Source organism: Salmo salar, chromosome 04 (assembly GCF_965601325.2).
Source record: "Salmo salar chromosome 04, fSalSal1, whole genome shotgun sequence".
NCBI classification, from domain to species: domain Eukaryota; kingdom Metazoa; phylum Chordata; class Actinopteri; order Salmoniformes; family Salmonidae; genus Salmo; species Salmo salar.
In genome coordinates, this window is record NC_138294.1 from 13,950,501 (window position 1) to 13,969,421 (window position 18,921).

An 18,921-nucleotide genomic window follows, 5' to 3' on the forward strand; every position below is an offset into this window, starting at 1 on the left:
TGTTACAGAACTGCTGAATTTGAAACACAACTCCCTTCTGCCCAGTTTCCCTGATGTTGTAAAGGCAATATAGCTCTATTTAACATCCATGTAAGTGTTGCTTCTGCCGATAGATCCTTTTCTAAACTACAACTCGGAAATAACTACCTAAGAAGCACAGAACGAATTGTCTTTGCGCGAACTCCAGGTCAACATAATCGATGCTGTCTGCAAAGATAAACGAAAGAGCCGATGGTCTGGAGAAAATGATACGCGAAAACACATACAAAAATCAGCGTTCTAGGTTTGAATTGTGGTGTTATGGTTTACAAGTTAACACTTCTGTTAATACATAAATATGAAGCAACATTTTATAGAGAGGGTAGAGTTGAGATTGCATATTACCTTTCTTTCTGTTCTATATGGACTTGAAGTTTATGTCAGTCAATGCCAGGGGGATACGAAACCTGCTGAAGAGAAAAGTTTTTTGTTTTGTTTTGTAAGGACTGCAACGCAGATCTTGTATTCGTTCAAGAAACACATTCATGCAAAGAGGACTGTAATTATTGGAAAAATCAGTGGGGCAGTGCCATTTTTTGGGCTTTGTGTATTGTATATGGATACTGTTCTAGTCCTCCAAATAACTTACTTCTAGAGGAAATTGAGGAAATTCTTAAAAGTCTTCGCAGAAAATATCCATCCAGTTATATTATAGTTGGTGGAGATTCTAGTATGGTTTATTCTAATGAGACTGATAGATTGCCCCATAGGCCTAACATTGGTGTGAACAAGTTGGTGAATTTCTGCCAAAGCCTGGACTTAATTGACATATCGAGAGTTAAAAACCCTGGAGAGAAACAGTACACATGGAGTAATAGAGATCGTTCACTACAATGAAGAATTGACTTGTGGGTGATAACCTCTAGTCTTGAGCCCAACACAGTAGAGGTCAAAATACTGCCTGCAGTCCTGAAGGATCATAAAGTCATATGGCTGACTGTAAGAATGTGCAGTAATGATGGTAAGAAATACTCTGGTGGTTATTGGAAATTAAATTACTCATTGTTATTGCATGATGATTTAAAAAATGGGATTAAGAATCTAATTTCTGTTTACTGGATTTTAGATTAGCATTGGATATTGTGAAGCAGTTCTCCAAAATCTCAGGTTTGGCATTAAATCTTTCCAAATGTGAGGTGTTGGTTCTGAAAGGAGCTGTCAATCCAGCAGATTGTAACATCTCTGAAAAAGATACTGTAACCTACCTCGGTGTAAAGATCACCAAAAATCTTAAGGCTGTGAATGTTCTTAATTTGAACCCTGTTACGGAATCGGTCAACAAAAATGTCCTCATGATTAGGGAGGGATTTAAGTCTTCAAGGAAGGGTGCTTTTATCCAAAGCTGAGTGGTTATATTGTGCATCCTATCTTTTTTCATCTATTGACATTCCCAAATCCACTTGCTGGACCTTAGATAAACTTTTGTACAGCTTCATATGGAAGCTGTCATAGACTTCACTCTCTTCAATCAGATATCAAAAATCAACTGGGTTAAAGAGGTACATAAAAAATCCTCAGAGTTTCTGGAATATTATACCTCATTTTGTTTTTCAAATGCTCGGAGGGCTTAATTTTTTACTACAATGTCCATATATTGTGGGTAAACTTCCTGTGACATTGGCGGATTTTCACCAGCAGGCTTTAATGTGCTGGGCTTTGCTGTATAAACACAACTTTTCACCTCATAAATGTTTTATATGGAATAATGTTATTACATAATTAATAACGATATTACATAGAAACAAGATGTTATTTTACCGTAACTGGTTGTCGAAAAACATTGTCCTTGTCAGCCAATTAGTTAGTATTAGTGGGAATCTATTTACGCGGAGAGAATTTATGGAAAGATACAACTTTAAGGTTTCAAGCAAGGAATATGACACGTTTATTAAAGCTATACCTAGTGGGATAAAATCTTTACTCCAGAATAATGCATAATTTGGAATATCTCCTATTGTAAGCGATATCCAGGTGAATGGCATAGGTTTACTAGATTAGAAATTCAACAATCGTTTATTAAGGGATATTTTCTACAGGAAGTCTATTCCCTCTGGGATATTTTGTTGGGCTTCATCGTTTGATGTAAACTGGCGCCGTGCTTGGGTCACTATACAGACATGTATGGTGACCAATAAATTAAAGAAGATCTCCTTTAAGATTATCCATAGATTCTATCCGTGTAATAGCTTGATTTCTAAATATATACCTGATGTTACCAGTGAATGCAGTGAACTAGAAACTGAATCTATTGAACACTTATTCTGTCATTGTTTATATAGTGAAGTGTTCTGGACTGACGTAAAACTATATCTTGGCCTCAAAATGCATACAACCATTGAAATTGCTAAGTTTGACATATTATTTTACTACACTGATTCCACAATTGAACGTGAGTATGTCATACATCTCTTTATTTTATTATGACCATTTTTCATACACAAATGAAAATGATGGAGAAAAAGCCCATTTTCTTATAAAAAAAAAAATCTGATTTGGAAAACTATTTAGAGTCATTAAAACGTATACAAAACAAAATGTCCCCCAAAAAATGTCGCTACATGTCTGTACTTGAATTGATATAATGTGGATTTGTAATTATATATTTCTTTCTCTTATTTCTTTGTGGAATCCCTCTGGCTGTTCTGTTTGTTCTGTTCTGTTCTGCCTCATGCCTGTGTCCGAGGCCTAGGGGAATAAAAAACCTGTTATAAATCAGATACAAACATGGCATAATGAAGTGCAGGGCCGGCATTAGAACTAATCAGTTGGACAGGCATTTGATTTCCAGAGGTTGGCACATTTTTTCCCCACGTGATCTCCTATGTGTTTAAAATTGTTTTCATCGTAAAGACATGTCATTTAACTGTAAAAATGTATTACATTTTAATGTGGCATGAACACAACCAGTCATGATCACTTGAAAAAGTAGGTTACCTTCACACGTTCGTCCAAAATAATTCCATACGAGCTGTAAACTGCCAACTTTTTCGATTCGCAAGCGGCTGAATCTGGCTCACCTGAGAAAGCATCCAGTAAATTCAGAAAATGTTCAGTAAATTCACAATGTTTGTTCTTATATCATTAACACTTAGCTCTAAGTATAAGCAGGTGCAGGCAAACGAGCTGCAACGAGGTAGGCCTATTGATTCAGCACTTTCAAAATGGACAGAGACAGATTTTTTTATTTATCCGTTATTTTACCAGGTAAGTTGACTGAGAACACGTTCTCATTTGCAGCAACGACCTGGGGAATAGTTACAGGGGAGAGGAGGGGGATGAATGAGCCAATTGGAAACTGGGGATTATTAGCTGACCATGATGGTTTTTGAGGGTCAGATTGGGAATTTAGCCAGGACACCAGGGTTAACACCCCTACTCTTACAATTTACATTTACATTTAAGTCATTTAGCAGACGCTCTTATCCAGAGCGACTTACAAATTGGTGCATTCACCTTATGATATCCAGTGGAACAACCACTTTAGAATAGTGCATCTAAATCTTTTAAGGGGGGTGGGGGGGTTAGAAGGATTACTTTATCCTACAATAAGTGACATGGGATCTTTAATGACCTCAGAGAGTCAGGACACCCGTTTAACATCCCATCCAAAAGACAGCACCCTACACAGGGCAATGTCCCCAATCACTGCCCTGGGATATTTGATTTTAGACCAGGAGAAAGAGTGCCTCCTACTGGCCCTCCAACACCACTTCCAGCAGCATCTGGTCTCCCATCCAGGGACTGACCAGGACCAACCCTGTTTAGCTTCAGAAGCAAGCCAGTAGTGGGATGCAGAGTGGTATGCTGCTGGCAGATATGTTAGTTCAGATACATTCAGCAAGATGTTGAGTTAACTTTACTCTTCCTTAAGTCACCATACAGAGAGAGAGAGAGATGTGGTTAGCCTACCATTTTAAGTATTTTATTAGGCCTATGTGGACTAAAAAGGAAGGGAAATGCAACCACAAGGATCCACTTTCTGCAAACAAAACGAATCTTGCAAAATCAACCGGAATTACATGTTTATATTAATGAACATTTTGTTGAAAACAAATATTTCAACGGGAAGAGACTGTCACTGGCAAACATAGTTACAGACTCAACAACATTATATTGTATCCCCTCCTCGTGGAGAAAAGCACGAGGTAATTATAATATACAAAGTAAGCAAAAAAAAGAAAATGTAATGTATCATTCTAACATTGCCTAAAATTATGAATAAGACACTAATGCGAATATTAGTCTAAGAAGCAATGAGAGACTGAAAATGTAGCTTTAGTAGTTGTTCTGTAAGATCACACTTCTCTCTAAAGAAACAACATTTTTCATCCAACAGAGACCCTGATTGCTCTGGTTGGAAAGACTGTTCCTTGGAAAAGCTTGACAGCACTCCAAAACCCAAACATGACCGGTGAGTACTTAGTCTACAAGACAGAGATAAATCGGTTTATTTGTTTAATGCGTTTTCACAAAATAATGTTTTATTACATTATTAATACATTTTAATAAAATGAATGTAGGCTTGGAACTTCATTTATAGATAATGCCCTTGTTAATTTGCTTACAGTTAATATTCTATAAACCATCAATGTCTAAGAAGATAGAGACTGATCATATTCAGTCGCTGTTCTGTAAGATGACCAAACAGAAAGAACATTAGACTTCTTTCTACAGTAACAACATTTCCTTCTTATTCAACAGAACAAAATAAAGAGGTCCGGATTGTTCTGGTTGGAAAGATTGGATCTGGGAAGAGCGCAACAGGAAACGCCATCCTGGGGAGAAAAGCGTTTGAATCCAAAATGTCCGCTATTTCTGTGACATCCTCAAGTAAAAAGAAAAGAGGAATGGTGGGAGGGCAACATGTAGCTGTCATCGACACACCTGGCTTGTTTGACACTAAGTTAACACAGGAGGAGGCACTGAAAGAGATCTCACAGTGCCTGCTTTTCTCTGCTCCTGGTCCCCATGTGTTCCTGGTTGTGCTCAAGCTGGGAGGATTCACTGAAGAGCAGCAGAACATTTTGAAGATGATCCAGAAACTATTTGGTGATGAAGCATCCAAATACACCATGCTTGTCTTCACACATGGAGACCTTCTTGATGATGTAACAATTGAAGACTTCCTGCATGGAAATCCCAAACTGGAAAGTTTCATTGCCGAATGTAATGGGGGATATCATGTCTTCAAAAACAAAGATCAGAATCCCTCCCAGGTCACTGAGCTGCTTGAGAAGATAGACAAGATGGTGAAGATGAATGGAGGAAGCCACTACACCACTGAGATGTTCCAGGAGGCTGAGAGAGTGATTGAAGAGGAGAAGAACAGGATCCTGAGAGAGAATGAAGAGAAGATACGTGGAGAGAGGGTAGAACTGAAGGCAAAGTTTGAAGGAGTGTGTCTAAGAGAAGAAGTAGAGAAGCAGGGGATAAAACAGGAAAGAGAAGCTAGAAAGAATGCTGAGAAATTTAACAACATGAGAACAGGTGCTGGAATCGGAGTGGCTTTGGGAACATTTGGAGGCCCAGTTGGTATGTCAGTTGGTGCAGCACTGGGAGTTGCAGTGGGAGCTGGAGTAAATTTATGCAATACTCAATGAGAGTCCGTAGCTAACAGTGCTGTACCTTCTAAAAGTTGTTTGATTTCATTACTTGATATTTAATGCTTCCTCTATATACAGTTGAAGTCAGAAGTTTACATACACCTTAGCCAAATACATTTAAATTCAGATTTTCACAACTCCTGACATTTAATCCTAGTAACAATTCCCTGTTTTAGGTCAGTTAGGATCACCACTTTATTTTATGAATGTGAAATGTCAGATTAATAGTAGAGAGAATCATTTATTTCAGCTTTTATTCCTTTCATCACATTCCCAGTGGGTCAGAAGTTTACATACAGTCAATTAGTATTTGGTAGCATTGCCTTTAAATTGTTGAACTTCGGTCAAACGTTTCGGGTAGCATTCCACAAGCTTCCCACAATAAGTTGGGTGAATTTTGGCCCATTCTTCCTTACAGAGCTGATGTAACTAAGTCAGGTTTGTAGGCCTCCTTGCTCGCACACACTTTTTCAGATCTGCCAACAAATTTTCGATAGGATTGAGGTAAGGGCTTTGTGATGGCCACTCCAATACCTTGACTTTGTTGTCCTTAAGTAATTTTGCCACAACTTTCTAAGTATGCTTGGGGTCAGTGTCCATTTGGAAGACCCATTTGCAACCAAGCTTTAACTTCCTGACTGATGTCTTGAGATGTTGCTTCAATATATCCACATCATTTTCCTGCCTCATGATGCCATCTATTTTGTGAAGTGCACCAGTCCCTCCTGCAGCAAAGCACCCCCACAACATGATGCTGCCACCCCCGTGCTTCACGGTTGGGATGGTGTTCTTCTGCTTGCATGCCTCCCCCTTTTTCCTCCAAACATAACGATGGTAATTATGGCCAAATAGTTATATTTTTGTTTCATCAGACCAGAGGACATTTCTCTAAAAAGTACGATCTTTGTCCCCATGTGCAGTTGCAAACTATAGTCTGGCTTTTTTAAGACGGATTTGGAGCAGTGGCTTCTTCCTTGCTGAGCGGCCTTTCAGGTTATGTTGATATAGTACTAATTTTACTGTGGAAATAGATACTTTTGTACCTGTTTCCTCCAGCATCTTCACAAGGTCCTTTGCTGTTGTTCTGGGATTGATTTGCACTTTTCGCACCAAAAGTACGTTCATCTCATGGAGACGCGTCTCCTACCAGAGCAGTGTGACGGCTGCGTGGTCCCATGGTGTTTATACTTGCGTACTATTGTTTGTACAGATGAACATGGTACCTTCAGGCATTTAAAAATTGCTCCCAAGGATGAACCAGACTTGTGGAGGTCTACAATTTTTTTTCTGAGGTCTTGGCTGATTTCTTTTTGATTTTCCCATGATTTTAAGCAAAGAAGCACTGAGTTCGAAGGTAGGCCTTGAAATACATCCACAGGTACACCTTCAATTGACTCAAATGATGTCAATTAGCCTATCAGAAGCTTCTAAAGCATGACATAATTTTCTGGAATTTCTCCAAGCTGTTTACAGGCACCGTCAACTTAGTGTATGTAAACTTCTGAGCCACTGGAATTGTGATACAGTGAATTATAAGTGAAATAATCTGCCTGGAAAAATGACTTGTGTCATGCACAAAGTAGATGTCCTATCCAACTTGCCAAAACTACAGTTTGTTAACAAGAAATTTGTGGAGTGGTTAAAAAACGAGTTTTAATGATTCCAACCTAAGTGTATGTAAACGTCCAACTTCAACTGTACACAGAGTAAATGAAACATTTGGAACACCTTCCTAATATTGAGAACTGATAGAGAATAAGAGAGTGAAAGATGGCCTTGCCTTTTCTATCAATTTGGAAATGGTCCTAAAGACACAGGAAGACTGCAAATTTAAATGAGATGTTAGCTTAATCTGTTGCAATATCACTTCTCACTTCTGAGTCTTGTGTTTTGTCGTACATTTCTCTGTTCAAAATCAACTTTAAAAAACAAATAAATATAGTCTACTGTTATTGTAGCCTACATTAAGAATGATACTTAAGGGTATTACTTAGATATATTATTAACACTCGCTAATAAAGTATTACTTAGATGTATTATTAACACTCGCTAATAAAGTATTACTTAGATCTATTATTAACACTCGCTAATAAAGTATTACTTAGATGTATTATTAACACTCACAATGGACACATTTCAGCCATCAAGCATTTCCCTATTGGACATAATGTCATTAATTACATCATCTATGTGATAATTCTGTATTGTGATGTTCTTATGACCTCACAGAACCATGGTTCTCATAATTGAAAGAAAGCCTCATTATCTACTGTGCACCACAGTCAATTTATTCCCTCATGTTGCATGAACTTAGAAACTTGATGCATTACTGACACTTTGAAGTCAACACAAAAGTGACTAGAGGGCAGGAAGTTCTAATGCAAAGTCCCATTTTCTATGAAATCATGTGACTTAGGCTGCTAAATCACACTCAAAAAGATGGTAGCATAACAGGAAAGATAGACCTTAAAGGGGAAGTAACATTTCTGCAGAAGAGGTGGGGATGTGGTGTATGAATGGTCTTCTTCAAATCTCTGTGCTTTGAGTAAAAGTTTATTTCACCATCCCTTACGGTAGCGATTGTGGTGGTGACAGGGGCAGGGGCAGGAAGTTGAAATGTAAAATCATGTGACTTAAGCTGCACTTATGGTGGTATGTCATATTATCAGAATATATTGTTTCTGTTCACACACATTTTGGATAAAAAAAATGTAATCAACCAAACAACCAATAAACCACTGATTGCTGTAAACAGGCAACAAGATCCTGACCCACTCGATCAACATGAACATAATAGCCTCAGGTGATTCCCCGGGCAAACACACACAACCAGACATTGATTGATTGATTGATTGATTGATTGATTGATTGATTGATTGATTGATTGATTGATTGGAGACAGCTTGTTTCAATTATAGAACAGTATCTATTTTTGGGTTAGCTGTCACTCAAACTTTAACTGATAAAGATTCTTACATGTCTTAAATAATATGTTGTTCAGCCAGTGTCCACCTGGTGTCTTCTCACAGCCGCTAGAGTCCTCCTGTCCTGCTATTCACATTACTGAATGTTAAATGTAGTACTCGAGTTACAAATATATACACTGTGTAATATACTGCATAGTGTGGGGAGATATAGGTAACAAGGTACAGTATTGGGTTGTGGGTATAATCATCCAAGGGACTCTGAACAAATTGCTCAGATAATTGTTATACTTACATGTTTTCAATACCAATTATTAATAGACATATAGGTTATTAGTCAACTTGCTTTTGTCTTGATTAGTTTGCTACTGATTAATAACAGGATCTAACAAATGCGGTTTGAAATGACCTAATTATTTAAACGGAACACAATGTATTATAGTATTGTGCAAGTTGGCATATGTTTTTATTCAATTCAAAATAAATATAGATCTTTTTCTACTCCGAACTATTGTTGTGTTGTGTTATTCTGAATTGTGTCCATACTTTTTTTTATTAGTCATATTTATTAGTCACTCAGGTCATTCTCATGTACAGTACCAGTCAAAAGTTTGGACACACCGGCTCATTCAAGGGTTCCTCTTTATTTTTACTATTTCTACAATGTGGAATAATAGTGAAGACATTAAAACAATGAAATAACACATATGGAATCATGTAGTAACCAAAAAAGTGTTAAACAAATCAAAATAGATTTTATATTTGAGATTCTTCAAAGTAGCTACCCATTGACTTGATGACAGCATTGCACACTCTTGGCATTCTTTCAACCAGCTTCACCTGGAATGCTTTTCCAACAGTCTTGAAGGCATTCCCACATATGCTGAGCACTTGTTGGCTGCTTTTCCTTCACTCTGCGGTCCAACTCATCCCAAAACATCTCAATTGGGTTGAGGTCGGCTGATTGTGGGGGCCAGGTCATCTGATGCAGCACTCCATCACTCTACTTGGTCAAATAGCCCTTACACAGCCTGGAGGTGTGTTTTGGGTCACTGTCCTGTTGAAAAACAAATGATAGTCTCACAAAGCGCAAACCAGATGGAATGGCATATCGCTGGAGAATGCTGTGGTAGCCATGCTGGTCAAGTGTGCCTTGAATTCGAAATAAATCACTGACAGTGTCACCAGCAAAGCACCCCCACACCATCACACCTCCACCTCCGTGCTTCATGGTGGGAACCACACATGCAGAGAACATCCGTTCAACTGCTCTGCCTCTCACAAAGAATTGGCGGTTGGAACCAAAAATCTCAAAAATGGACATCAGACCAAAGGACAGATTTCCACCAGTCTAATGTCCATTGCTTGTGTTTCTTGGCCCAAGCAAGTCTCTTCTTATTATCGGTGTCCTTTAACAGTGGTTCCTTTGCAGCAATTAGACCATGAAGGCCTGATTCACACAGTCTCCCCTGAACAATTGATGTTGAGATGTGTCTGTTACTTGAACTCTGTGAAGCATTTATTTTGGGCTGCAATCTGAGGTGCAATTAAACTCTACGGGCTAGGGGGCAGTGTTCGGAAGTTCGGAGAGTCTGGCGTGCCCAAAGTAAACTGCCTGTTACTCAGGCCCAGAAGCTAGGATATGTATATAATTGGTAGATTTGGATAGAAAGCACTCTGAAGTTTCTAAAACTGTTAAAATAATGTCTGTGAGTATACCAGAACTGATATGGCAGGCGAAAGCCCGAGGAAAATCCATCCAGAATATGTGATTTTTTGATGTGACTGTTTTTTCCATTCACTTGCTATTGACTTTATAGGGATTTAGCTCCCAGATTGCAGTTCCTATGGCTTCCACTAGATGTCAACAGTCTTTAGACATGGTTTCAGGCTTGTTTTAAAAAAAAACGACCAAGAATAAGAAGTTTTGGAAAGTGTCCATTGAAACTGGTACTACTGTTTTGCGCACCTGACTGTGTGCGCCCTCTATGTTATTTTTTTCCTTTCTATTGAATACGCTATTGTCTGGGTGAAATATTATCGTTTATTTAGATATTTGACAACCTGAGGATTAATTAGAAACATCGTTTGACTTGTTTCGACGGACTTTACCAGTACTTTTAGGATTTATTTGTCTGCATGTTTGAAAGCCTTTGAGCAGGTTGGATTACTGAACAAAACACGCCAACCAAACTGAGTTTTTGGGATATAAAGAGGGACTTTATCAAACAAAACAACATTTATTTTGTGTAGCTGGGACCATTTGGCTTGCCAACAGAGGAAGATCTTCAAAGGTAAGTGATTTATTTTATCGCTATTTTTTAGTTTTGTGACACCTGTGCTGGTTATGACATTATGCTAACTTTAAAAGTTCTTGAATTGTGCCGCATTGACTGACCTTCATGTCTTAAAGTAATGATGGACTGTCGTTTCTCTTTGCTTATTTGCGCTGTTCTTGTTATAATATAGACTTGGTCTTTTACCAAAGGGCTATCTTCTGTATACCACCCCTACCTTGTCACAACACAACAGATTGGCTGAAACACATTAAGAAGGAAAGGACTTGCACAAATTAACTTTTAACAAGGCACATCTGTTAATTGAAATGCTTTCCAGGTGACTACCTCATGAAGCTGGTTGAGAGAATGTCAAAGCGTGCAAAGCTGTCATCAAGGCAAAGGGTGGCTACTTTGAAGGATCTCAAATATATTTTGATTTGTTTAACATTGTGTTATTTCATAGTTTTGATGTCTTTGTTATTATTCTACAATGTAGAAAATAGTAAATATAAAGAAAAACCCTTGATGAGTAGGTGTGTCCAAATTTTATCCCAGTCTGCTGTGCCCACATGCTTCAAGATGGCCACCATTGTTCCTGTTCCCAAGAAAGCTAAGGTAACTGAATTAAATTACTATTGCCCCTTGGCACTCACTTCTGTCATCATGAAGTGCTTTGAGAGACTAGTCAAGGATCACATCACCTCCACCCTACCTGATACCATAGACCCACGTCAATTTGCTTACTGCCCCAATAGGTCCACAGATGACCCAATCGCCATCACACTGCACACTGCCCTATCCCATCTGGACAAGAGGAATACCTATGTAAGAAGGCTGTTCATTGACTACAGCTTAGCATTTATCACCACAAACGCAAGGCTCTCCAGAGGGTAGTGCGATCTGCACAACGCATCATCAGGGGCAAACTACCTGCCCTCCAGGACAACTACAGCACCCAATGTCACAGGAAGGCCAAAAAGATCATCAAGGACAACAGCCACCCAAGCCACTGTCTGTTCACCCCGCTATCATCCAGAAGGTGAGGTTAGTACAGTTGCATCAAAAATGGGACAGAGAGACTGAAAAACAGCTTCTATTTCAAGGCCATCAGACTGTTAAACAGCCATCACTAACATAGAGTGGCTGCTGCCAACATACAGAGTCAAATCTCTTGCCACTTTAATAAATGTAATAAATAGATTTAATAAAGGTATCACTAGTCACTTTAAAGCGGGACGAAACCCACATTGCAAAATGTAAAGTACTCAGGAAAGCGTAGCTGTAACGGTCGTCATGTGGAGTGGACCAAAATGCAGCAGGGACGTGAATGCTCATTTGAAACTTTATTGAACACTACACAAAAAACAAGAAAGAGAACGAACGACAAACAGTCTTGCAGGCTAACCCGAGCAGTGCAAAAACAACTTCCCACAAAACACAGGTGAAAAACAGGCTACCTAAGTATTACTCTCAATCAGCAACAACGATGTACAGCTGTTCCTGATTGAGAGCCATACCAGGCCAACAAAGAAATACACAACACAGAAAACCCATAGAAATACAAAAACTAGAACATGACCCAAAACCCCCGGAACACATAAATCAAACATCCCTCTTACATAAATACATATACTAACAAAGCCCGAACCACATAAAACAAACACCTCCTGCCACGTCCTGACCAAACTACAATAACAAATAACCCCTTTACTGGTCAGGACGTGACAGTAGCAGATATTCCTCTCAGGAAAACCAATAACATTTACAATGACTGACAAAGACAAATGACAGAGGGAGTATATATACAGTGATAGAGTGGGGATTGGAACCAGGTGTGTTTATTGATGACGAGACAAGTCGGGGGTTGAAGAGTGAAGGGCATTTGCCAGCAGCAGGTTCGGCAGCAGCTAGAAGGCCGGCGACAACGAAAGCCTGAAAGCCAACGAAAGCCTCATTTATCTTATCTTTGTTAAGTTATTTGTGTGTTGTGGTTTACACCAAACTCACCCTGGTGACTGCCTGTCTCACACCTTCAAGAGGGCCTCAAACTTGTTAGCTGGGGGTTTAGATCACAAAAGATACCTGTTAGGGACAGTTAGAAATTAACTTGGGGGGGAGGGGCACGTTTTTTCCCTGATTTACATTTGCCATTTTGCAGGTTTTACTATATAATGTATTCTACTGTATATAACCACATGGCCTCATCTGCTTGCATGCATTTCTGCTATCAAGGTGTCTGGTACTTGTCTAATGCACTATGCTTTTCCGCACGCTTACTATACCACAGGTCAATATAGCCTACCACTCAACTGTCTATCCTAACCTCTTTCCACTATTCATAGTGACAATAGTGGTAGGTGGATCATTTTCCAGATCTACAATAGGCTAACTAGCAATCATACCACACATAAAAGCATTCAAAGCTGCATCAATGTTCAATATAAATCCACAACAACAAATAGGAATAGCTGATAGGCACCGGTGAGGCCAGGTGCATCATTGCGCATGAAAGAACAGTGAAGACATGAGACACAGCTCAAAAAGCTCCTCTGTTGATATTGCTTAGGGACAATACAGTTATCCTGCCTAGCCTACAACACCAAAAACGAATGAAAAATTGCATTATTGTTCTACTCTAGGCTGTAGACTGCAGTAAAAATGTCATAATAAGCCCTGTTATTTGATTGTTTCCATATAGTGTGGCCACATAGGCCTATGATCCCAGCAGGCCCAGTCATTCAGAAAAGCTCAACACACCTTCTGCCTGCTTTCTGATCTGAGCGGCTATTCCTCAACCTACAACCTAAAGTTTAAATATTGCCTAAATACCTGTCATTTAACTTTTAAAATGTATCACCTTTTATGTGTGCATTAACTTCTCTGGCCTACGTGGGACGTTAGCGTCCCACCCGCGGTACACACTATCAACAGCCAGTGAAATATCAGAGCGCCAAATTTGAAAACTATTAAATGTCATAATTCACATTTCTCAAACATACAACTATCTTACACCCTTTCAAAGATAAACATCTCCTTAATCTAACCACGTTGTCCGATTGTAAAAAGGCTTTACGGCGAAAGCATGAAGTTAGATTATGTTAGGACAGTACATTGACAAAACATTACATACAGCCATTTTCAATGCAAAGACAGGCGTCACCAAAAGCAGAAAACCAGCTAAAATTATGCACTAACCTTTGACAATCTTCATCAGATGACACTCCTAGGACATTAACCTGTTAGGGCTAGGGGGCAGTATTGACACGGCTGGATAAAAAACGTACCCGATTAAATCTGGTTACTACTCCTGCCCAGTAACTAGAATATCCATATAATTATTGGCTTTGGATAGAAAACACCCTAAAGTTTCTAAAACTGTTTGAATGGTGTCTGTGAGTATAACAGAACTCATATGGCAGGCAAAAACCTGAGAAGATTTCATGCAGGAAGTGGCCTGTCTGACAAGGTGTCGTTCTTCTTGCCTCTGTTTATTGAAGACTGAGGATCTCTGCTATAACGTGACACTTCCTACGGCTCCCATAGGCTCTCAGAAGGCGGCAAAAAGCTGAATCGTGGCTTTGCAGGCTCTGGCTGAAAAAAAGTAGCGCGTTTGGGTAGTGGCTGGTTACAGTACTGTGAGACTCAGGCGCGTGCCCGCGTCGACCGAATGCTTTGTTTTCTTTCCTCTGTTTACCTAAACACAGATTCCCGGTCAGAATATTATCGCTTTTTTACGAGAAAAATGGCATAAAAATGGATTTTAAACAGCGGTTGACATGCTTCGAAGTACAGTAATGGAATATTTAGAATTTTTTGTCACGAATTGCGCCATGCTCGTGACCCTTATTTACACTTCGGATAGTGTCTTGAACGCACGAACAAAACGCCGCTATTTGGATATAACGATGGATTATTTTGGACCAAACCAACATTTGTTATTGAAGTAGCAGTCCTGGGAGTGCATTCTGACGAAGAACATCAAAGGTTATCAAACTTTTGTAATAGTAAATCTGACTTTGGTGAGGGCTAAACTTGGTGGGTGTCTAAATAGCTAGCCGTGATGGCTGGGCTATCTACTGAGAATATTGCAAAATGTGCTTTCACCGAAAAGCTATTTTAAAATCGGACACCTCGATTGCACAAAGGAGTTCTGTATCTATAATTCTTTAAATAATTGTTATGTTTTTTGTGAACGTTTATCGTGAGTAATTTAGTAAATTCACCGGAGTTTTGCGGGGGGTATGCTAGTTCTGAACATCACATGCTAATGTAAAAAGTTGGTTTTTGATATAAATATGAACTTGATTGAACAAAACATGCATGTATTGTATAACATAATGTCCTAGGGTTGTCATCTGATGAAGATCATCAAAGGTTAGTGCTGCATTTAGCTGTGGTTTGGGTTTATGTGACATTATATGCTAGCTTGAAAAATGGGTGTCTGATTATTTCTGGCTGGGTACTCTGCTGACATAATCTAATGTTTTGCTTTCGTTGTAAAGCCTTTTTGAAATCGGACAGTGTGGTTAGATTAACGAGAGTCTTGTCTTTAAAATGGTGTAAAATAGTCATATGTTTGAGAAATTGAAGTAATAGCATTTCTAAGGTATTTGAAAATCGCGCCAAGGGATTACACTGGCTGTTGCGTAGGTGGGACGATTTCGTCCCGCCTAGCCCAGAGAGGTTATGTTATACAATACATGCATGTTTTGTTCAATCAAGTTCATATTTATATCCAAAAACAGCATTTTACATTAGCGCGTGATGTTCAGAAAATATGTTCCGTCCAATACCGCCAGTAAATCAGCACAACAAATTAAATAATTACAAATCGAAAACATCGTTAAAATATTATATTGTCATTCAAAGAATTATAGATTAACATCTCGTGAACGCAACCGCATTGCCAGATTTAAAAATAACTTTACTGGGAAATCACACTTTGCAATAAACGAGGTGCTGTGTTCAGAAAAATAGGCTTGGCGATACAGACTAGGCGCCATGTTGGAATCATCTAAAATCAAAAATACTATTGTAAATATTCCCTTACCTTTGATTATCTTCATCAGAAGGCACTTCCAGGAATCCCAGATCCATAACAAATGTAGTTTTGTTCGAAAAAGCTCATAAATTATGTCCAAAAAGCTCCGTGTTGTTAGCGCGTCCTGTAGGCTACTCAAAAAAATTAACGACGCCCGCCGGACCTGTCTTCACCAAAGAGGGAAAAAAACATATTTACGTTCGTTCAAACATGTCAAACATTGTATAGCATAAATCATTAGGGCCTTTTTCAATCAGAACTTCAATAATATTCAAGGTGGACGATTGCATTCTCTTTTAAAACGTATTGGAACGAGAGTGCCCAAACATGCACTCGCGCGCGAGAGTAGTATAGGCCATCCGCTTATGACCAACTTACCAGGCCTCTCGTTCGGTCAGTTTTCACCGTAGAAGACTCAAACCACTTCGTAAAGACTGTTGACATCTAGTGGATGGCGTAGGAAGTGCTAAATGATTAATACGTCCCTGTGTGTTTCAATGGCATAGGCTTAAAAGTAATTCAACACATCAGATATCCACTTCCTGTTAGAATTTGTCTCAGGGTTTTGACTGCCATATGAGTTCTGTTATACTTACAGACACCATTCAAACAGTTTTAGAAAATTCAGAGTGTTTTATATCCAAATATATTAATAATATGCATATCCTAGCTTCTGAGTATGTGTAGGAGGCCGTTTAAAATGGGCACATATTTTTTTCAAAATTCTCAATACTGCCCCATTGCCCCAACAGGTTCATAACAGGTCACAATGTTTTAGTCTGATTAGGCTACTTTAAAAGTCTCCTGTAGGCTACCTGCGAACGTTCTTCTACTCCCCTCTAATGTAATTCCAGCATCCAAACTGCGCACCATTCATTCCATTAAACCAAAACATTTAACCTCTCTGGCGCAGGAGTTCTGCTAGCAACCCACCTCGACAACATCCGGTGAAATTGCAGAGCGCCAAATTCAAAATACAGAAATACTCATAATAAACATTCATAAAAGATACAAGTGTTTTACATCGACTTAAAGATGAACTTCTTGTTAATCCAGCCGCTGTGTCAGATTTCAAAAAGGCTTTACGGTGAAAGCATACCATGCGATTATCTGAGGACAGCGCCCCGCTTACAAAAGCATACAAACATTTTCAAGCTAAGTCGAGTCACGAAAGTCAGAAATAGCTATAAAATTAATCACTTACCTTTGATGATCTTCATCTGGTTTCAGTCACAAGAGTCCCTGTTACGCAATAAATGTTTGTTTTGTTCGATAAAGTCCCTCTTTATATCCCAAAAACTCTGTTTTGTTGGTGCGTTTTGTTCAGTAATCCACTGGCTCAAAGGCGGTCACAACATGCAGACGAATACATCCTAATAGTACCAGTAAAGTTCGTCGAAACATGTCAAACGATGTTTATAGTTAATCCTCAGGTTGTCTATTGTCTAAATAATCGATAATATTTCAACCGGACAATAGTGTATTCAATAGAAAGGAAAAACAACGAAGGGTGCGCAATCGGTCACGCGCAAACCAGCTCTGCTTCATTCTACAGTCCACTTACAAAATGGTCTCATTCTTAATTTTTCAGAAAACAAGCCTGAAACAATGTCTAAAGACTGTTGACATCTAGTGGAAGCCATAGGAACTGCAATCTGGGTCCTAACCCATTACATACTGTATAGGCATTCAATTGAAAATTACCCACATCAAAAATATCCCTCTTCCTGGATGGATTTTCCTCAGGTTTTTGCCTGCCATATGAGTTCTGTTATACTCACATACATTATTTTAACAGTTTTGGAAACTTTAGAGTGTTGTCTATCCAAATCTACCAATATGCATATCCTAGCTTCTGGGCCTGAGTAACAGGCAGTTTACTTTGGGCACGCTTCTCATCCAGATGTCGAAATACTGCCCCCAAGCCATAACAAGTTTTTAAAGACATTCGGAGATTATCAAGCCAAGACTTTAATACTGAGTAGGGAGGGTTATATTTTCTGTTTGTCAAGATTGACATACTCTATTTGATTGTGGTGTTGAAAACTTAAACCATGATGATAAGCACTCAAAGTCAGTAATCGGTATGCAGTCATGTGTTGCTTATTGGTTGGTGGAAAAGGTGTTGCATATATTTTATATAATTATAAATATAACATCAAAATGATGAAACTCTTATATCCCCCTAGCTGATCATTATCTGAAGCCGGCTCTGAACGTAGTGTAAGAAAACAGGCAAGAAGAGTTAGCTGGTCTGTGGTGGTCGGTGAACCCTCAACCTTCCGGCCCGTTAGTCCTGCGTGGCATCGACTGTGGTATAGTTGATATCCATATTTATAATCACAGGGTTACTACAGTTATTGTTATTAATGGTGGTAATACATTTGCTTTAGTTAATTTTAGTAGAGGGGAGTGTCTGCACATTTTTGATGACACAGCACAAACAGATCTGGGACTCTAAACAGCAGTCAGAGGTCATGAGTGAAGTCACCCTGATGTCTGACTGATTACTGGTTCTTTCCATATTTACCAAATGTGATGTATTTTATAAAATATTTTAATAGACAATTAGATGTACTATTCTATTCTATTCTGTCCTATTCTATTCAAATTTTGATAATTGGTTCTGTTGGGGTTTGCTCTTTCCTTGTTCCTTGCAAATCATTGGCTCATTGGTGAAATTAGCATTATGACAATATCTTTAATTAAATAATTCAAAAACCTATATTAATGCAATTGCAGACAGAACTTAACAATCAGGAACATGTTTCGCATGTTTCAGAGTAAGTTCTGCATCATAGAAAAAGTCTCAAGTTGTTTTATTAAACCGAAGTCCAGCCTTAGTGATGTCACTGCCTACGTCATTACCTTCTACTCCTGAGACCAAGCCCATGCATCCACAGCTATACAAACATAGATTTTCAGTGGTATCTAAAAGCTAGGCAATAAATGTCCACTCCCCAAAGTTGATTTATTGTGGAATGTCTGACTAGTCTCTTATCTCCCACACTCCCCTGCAGAGTTCTTTCTCAGTC

At 38.8% G+C, this 18,921-nt stretch overlaps 1 protein-coding gene across 1 annotated transcript; it reads left to right on the forward strand.

The window, feature by feature from the left end:
* The first annotated feature begins 4,375 nt into the window (after positions 1 to 4,375).
* On the forward strand, positions 4,376 to 9,074 carry LOC106602215 (GTPase IMAP family member 9-like). The gene is made up of 2 exons (XM_082974125.1): positions 4,376 to 4,450; positions 4,741 to 9,074. Exons 1-2 carry the CDS (start codon positions 4,444 to 4,446, stop codon positions 5,637 to 5,639), a joined length of 906 nt encoding a protein of 301 aa, XP_082830251.1. The 5' UTR covers positions 4,376 to 4,443; the 3' UTR covers positions 5,640 to 9,074.
* The last annotated feature ends 9,847 nt before the right edge of the window (positions 9,075 to 18,921 follow it).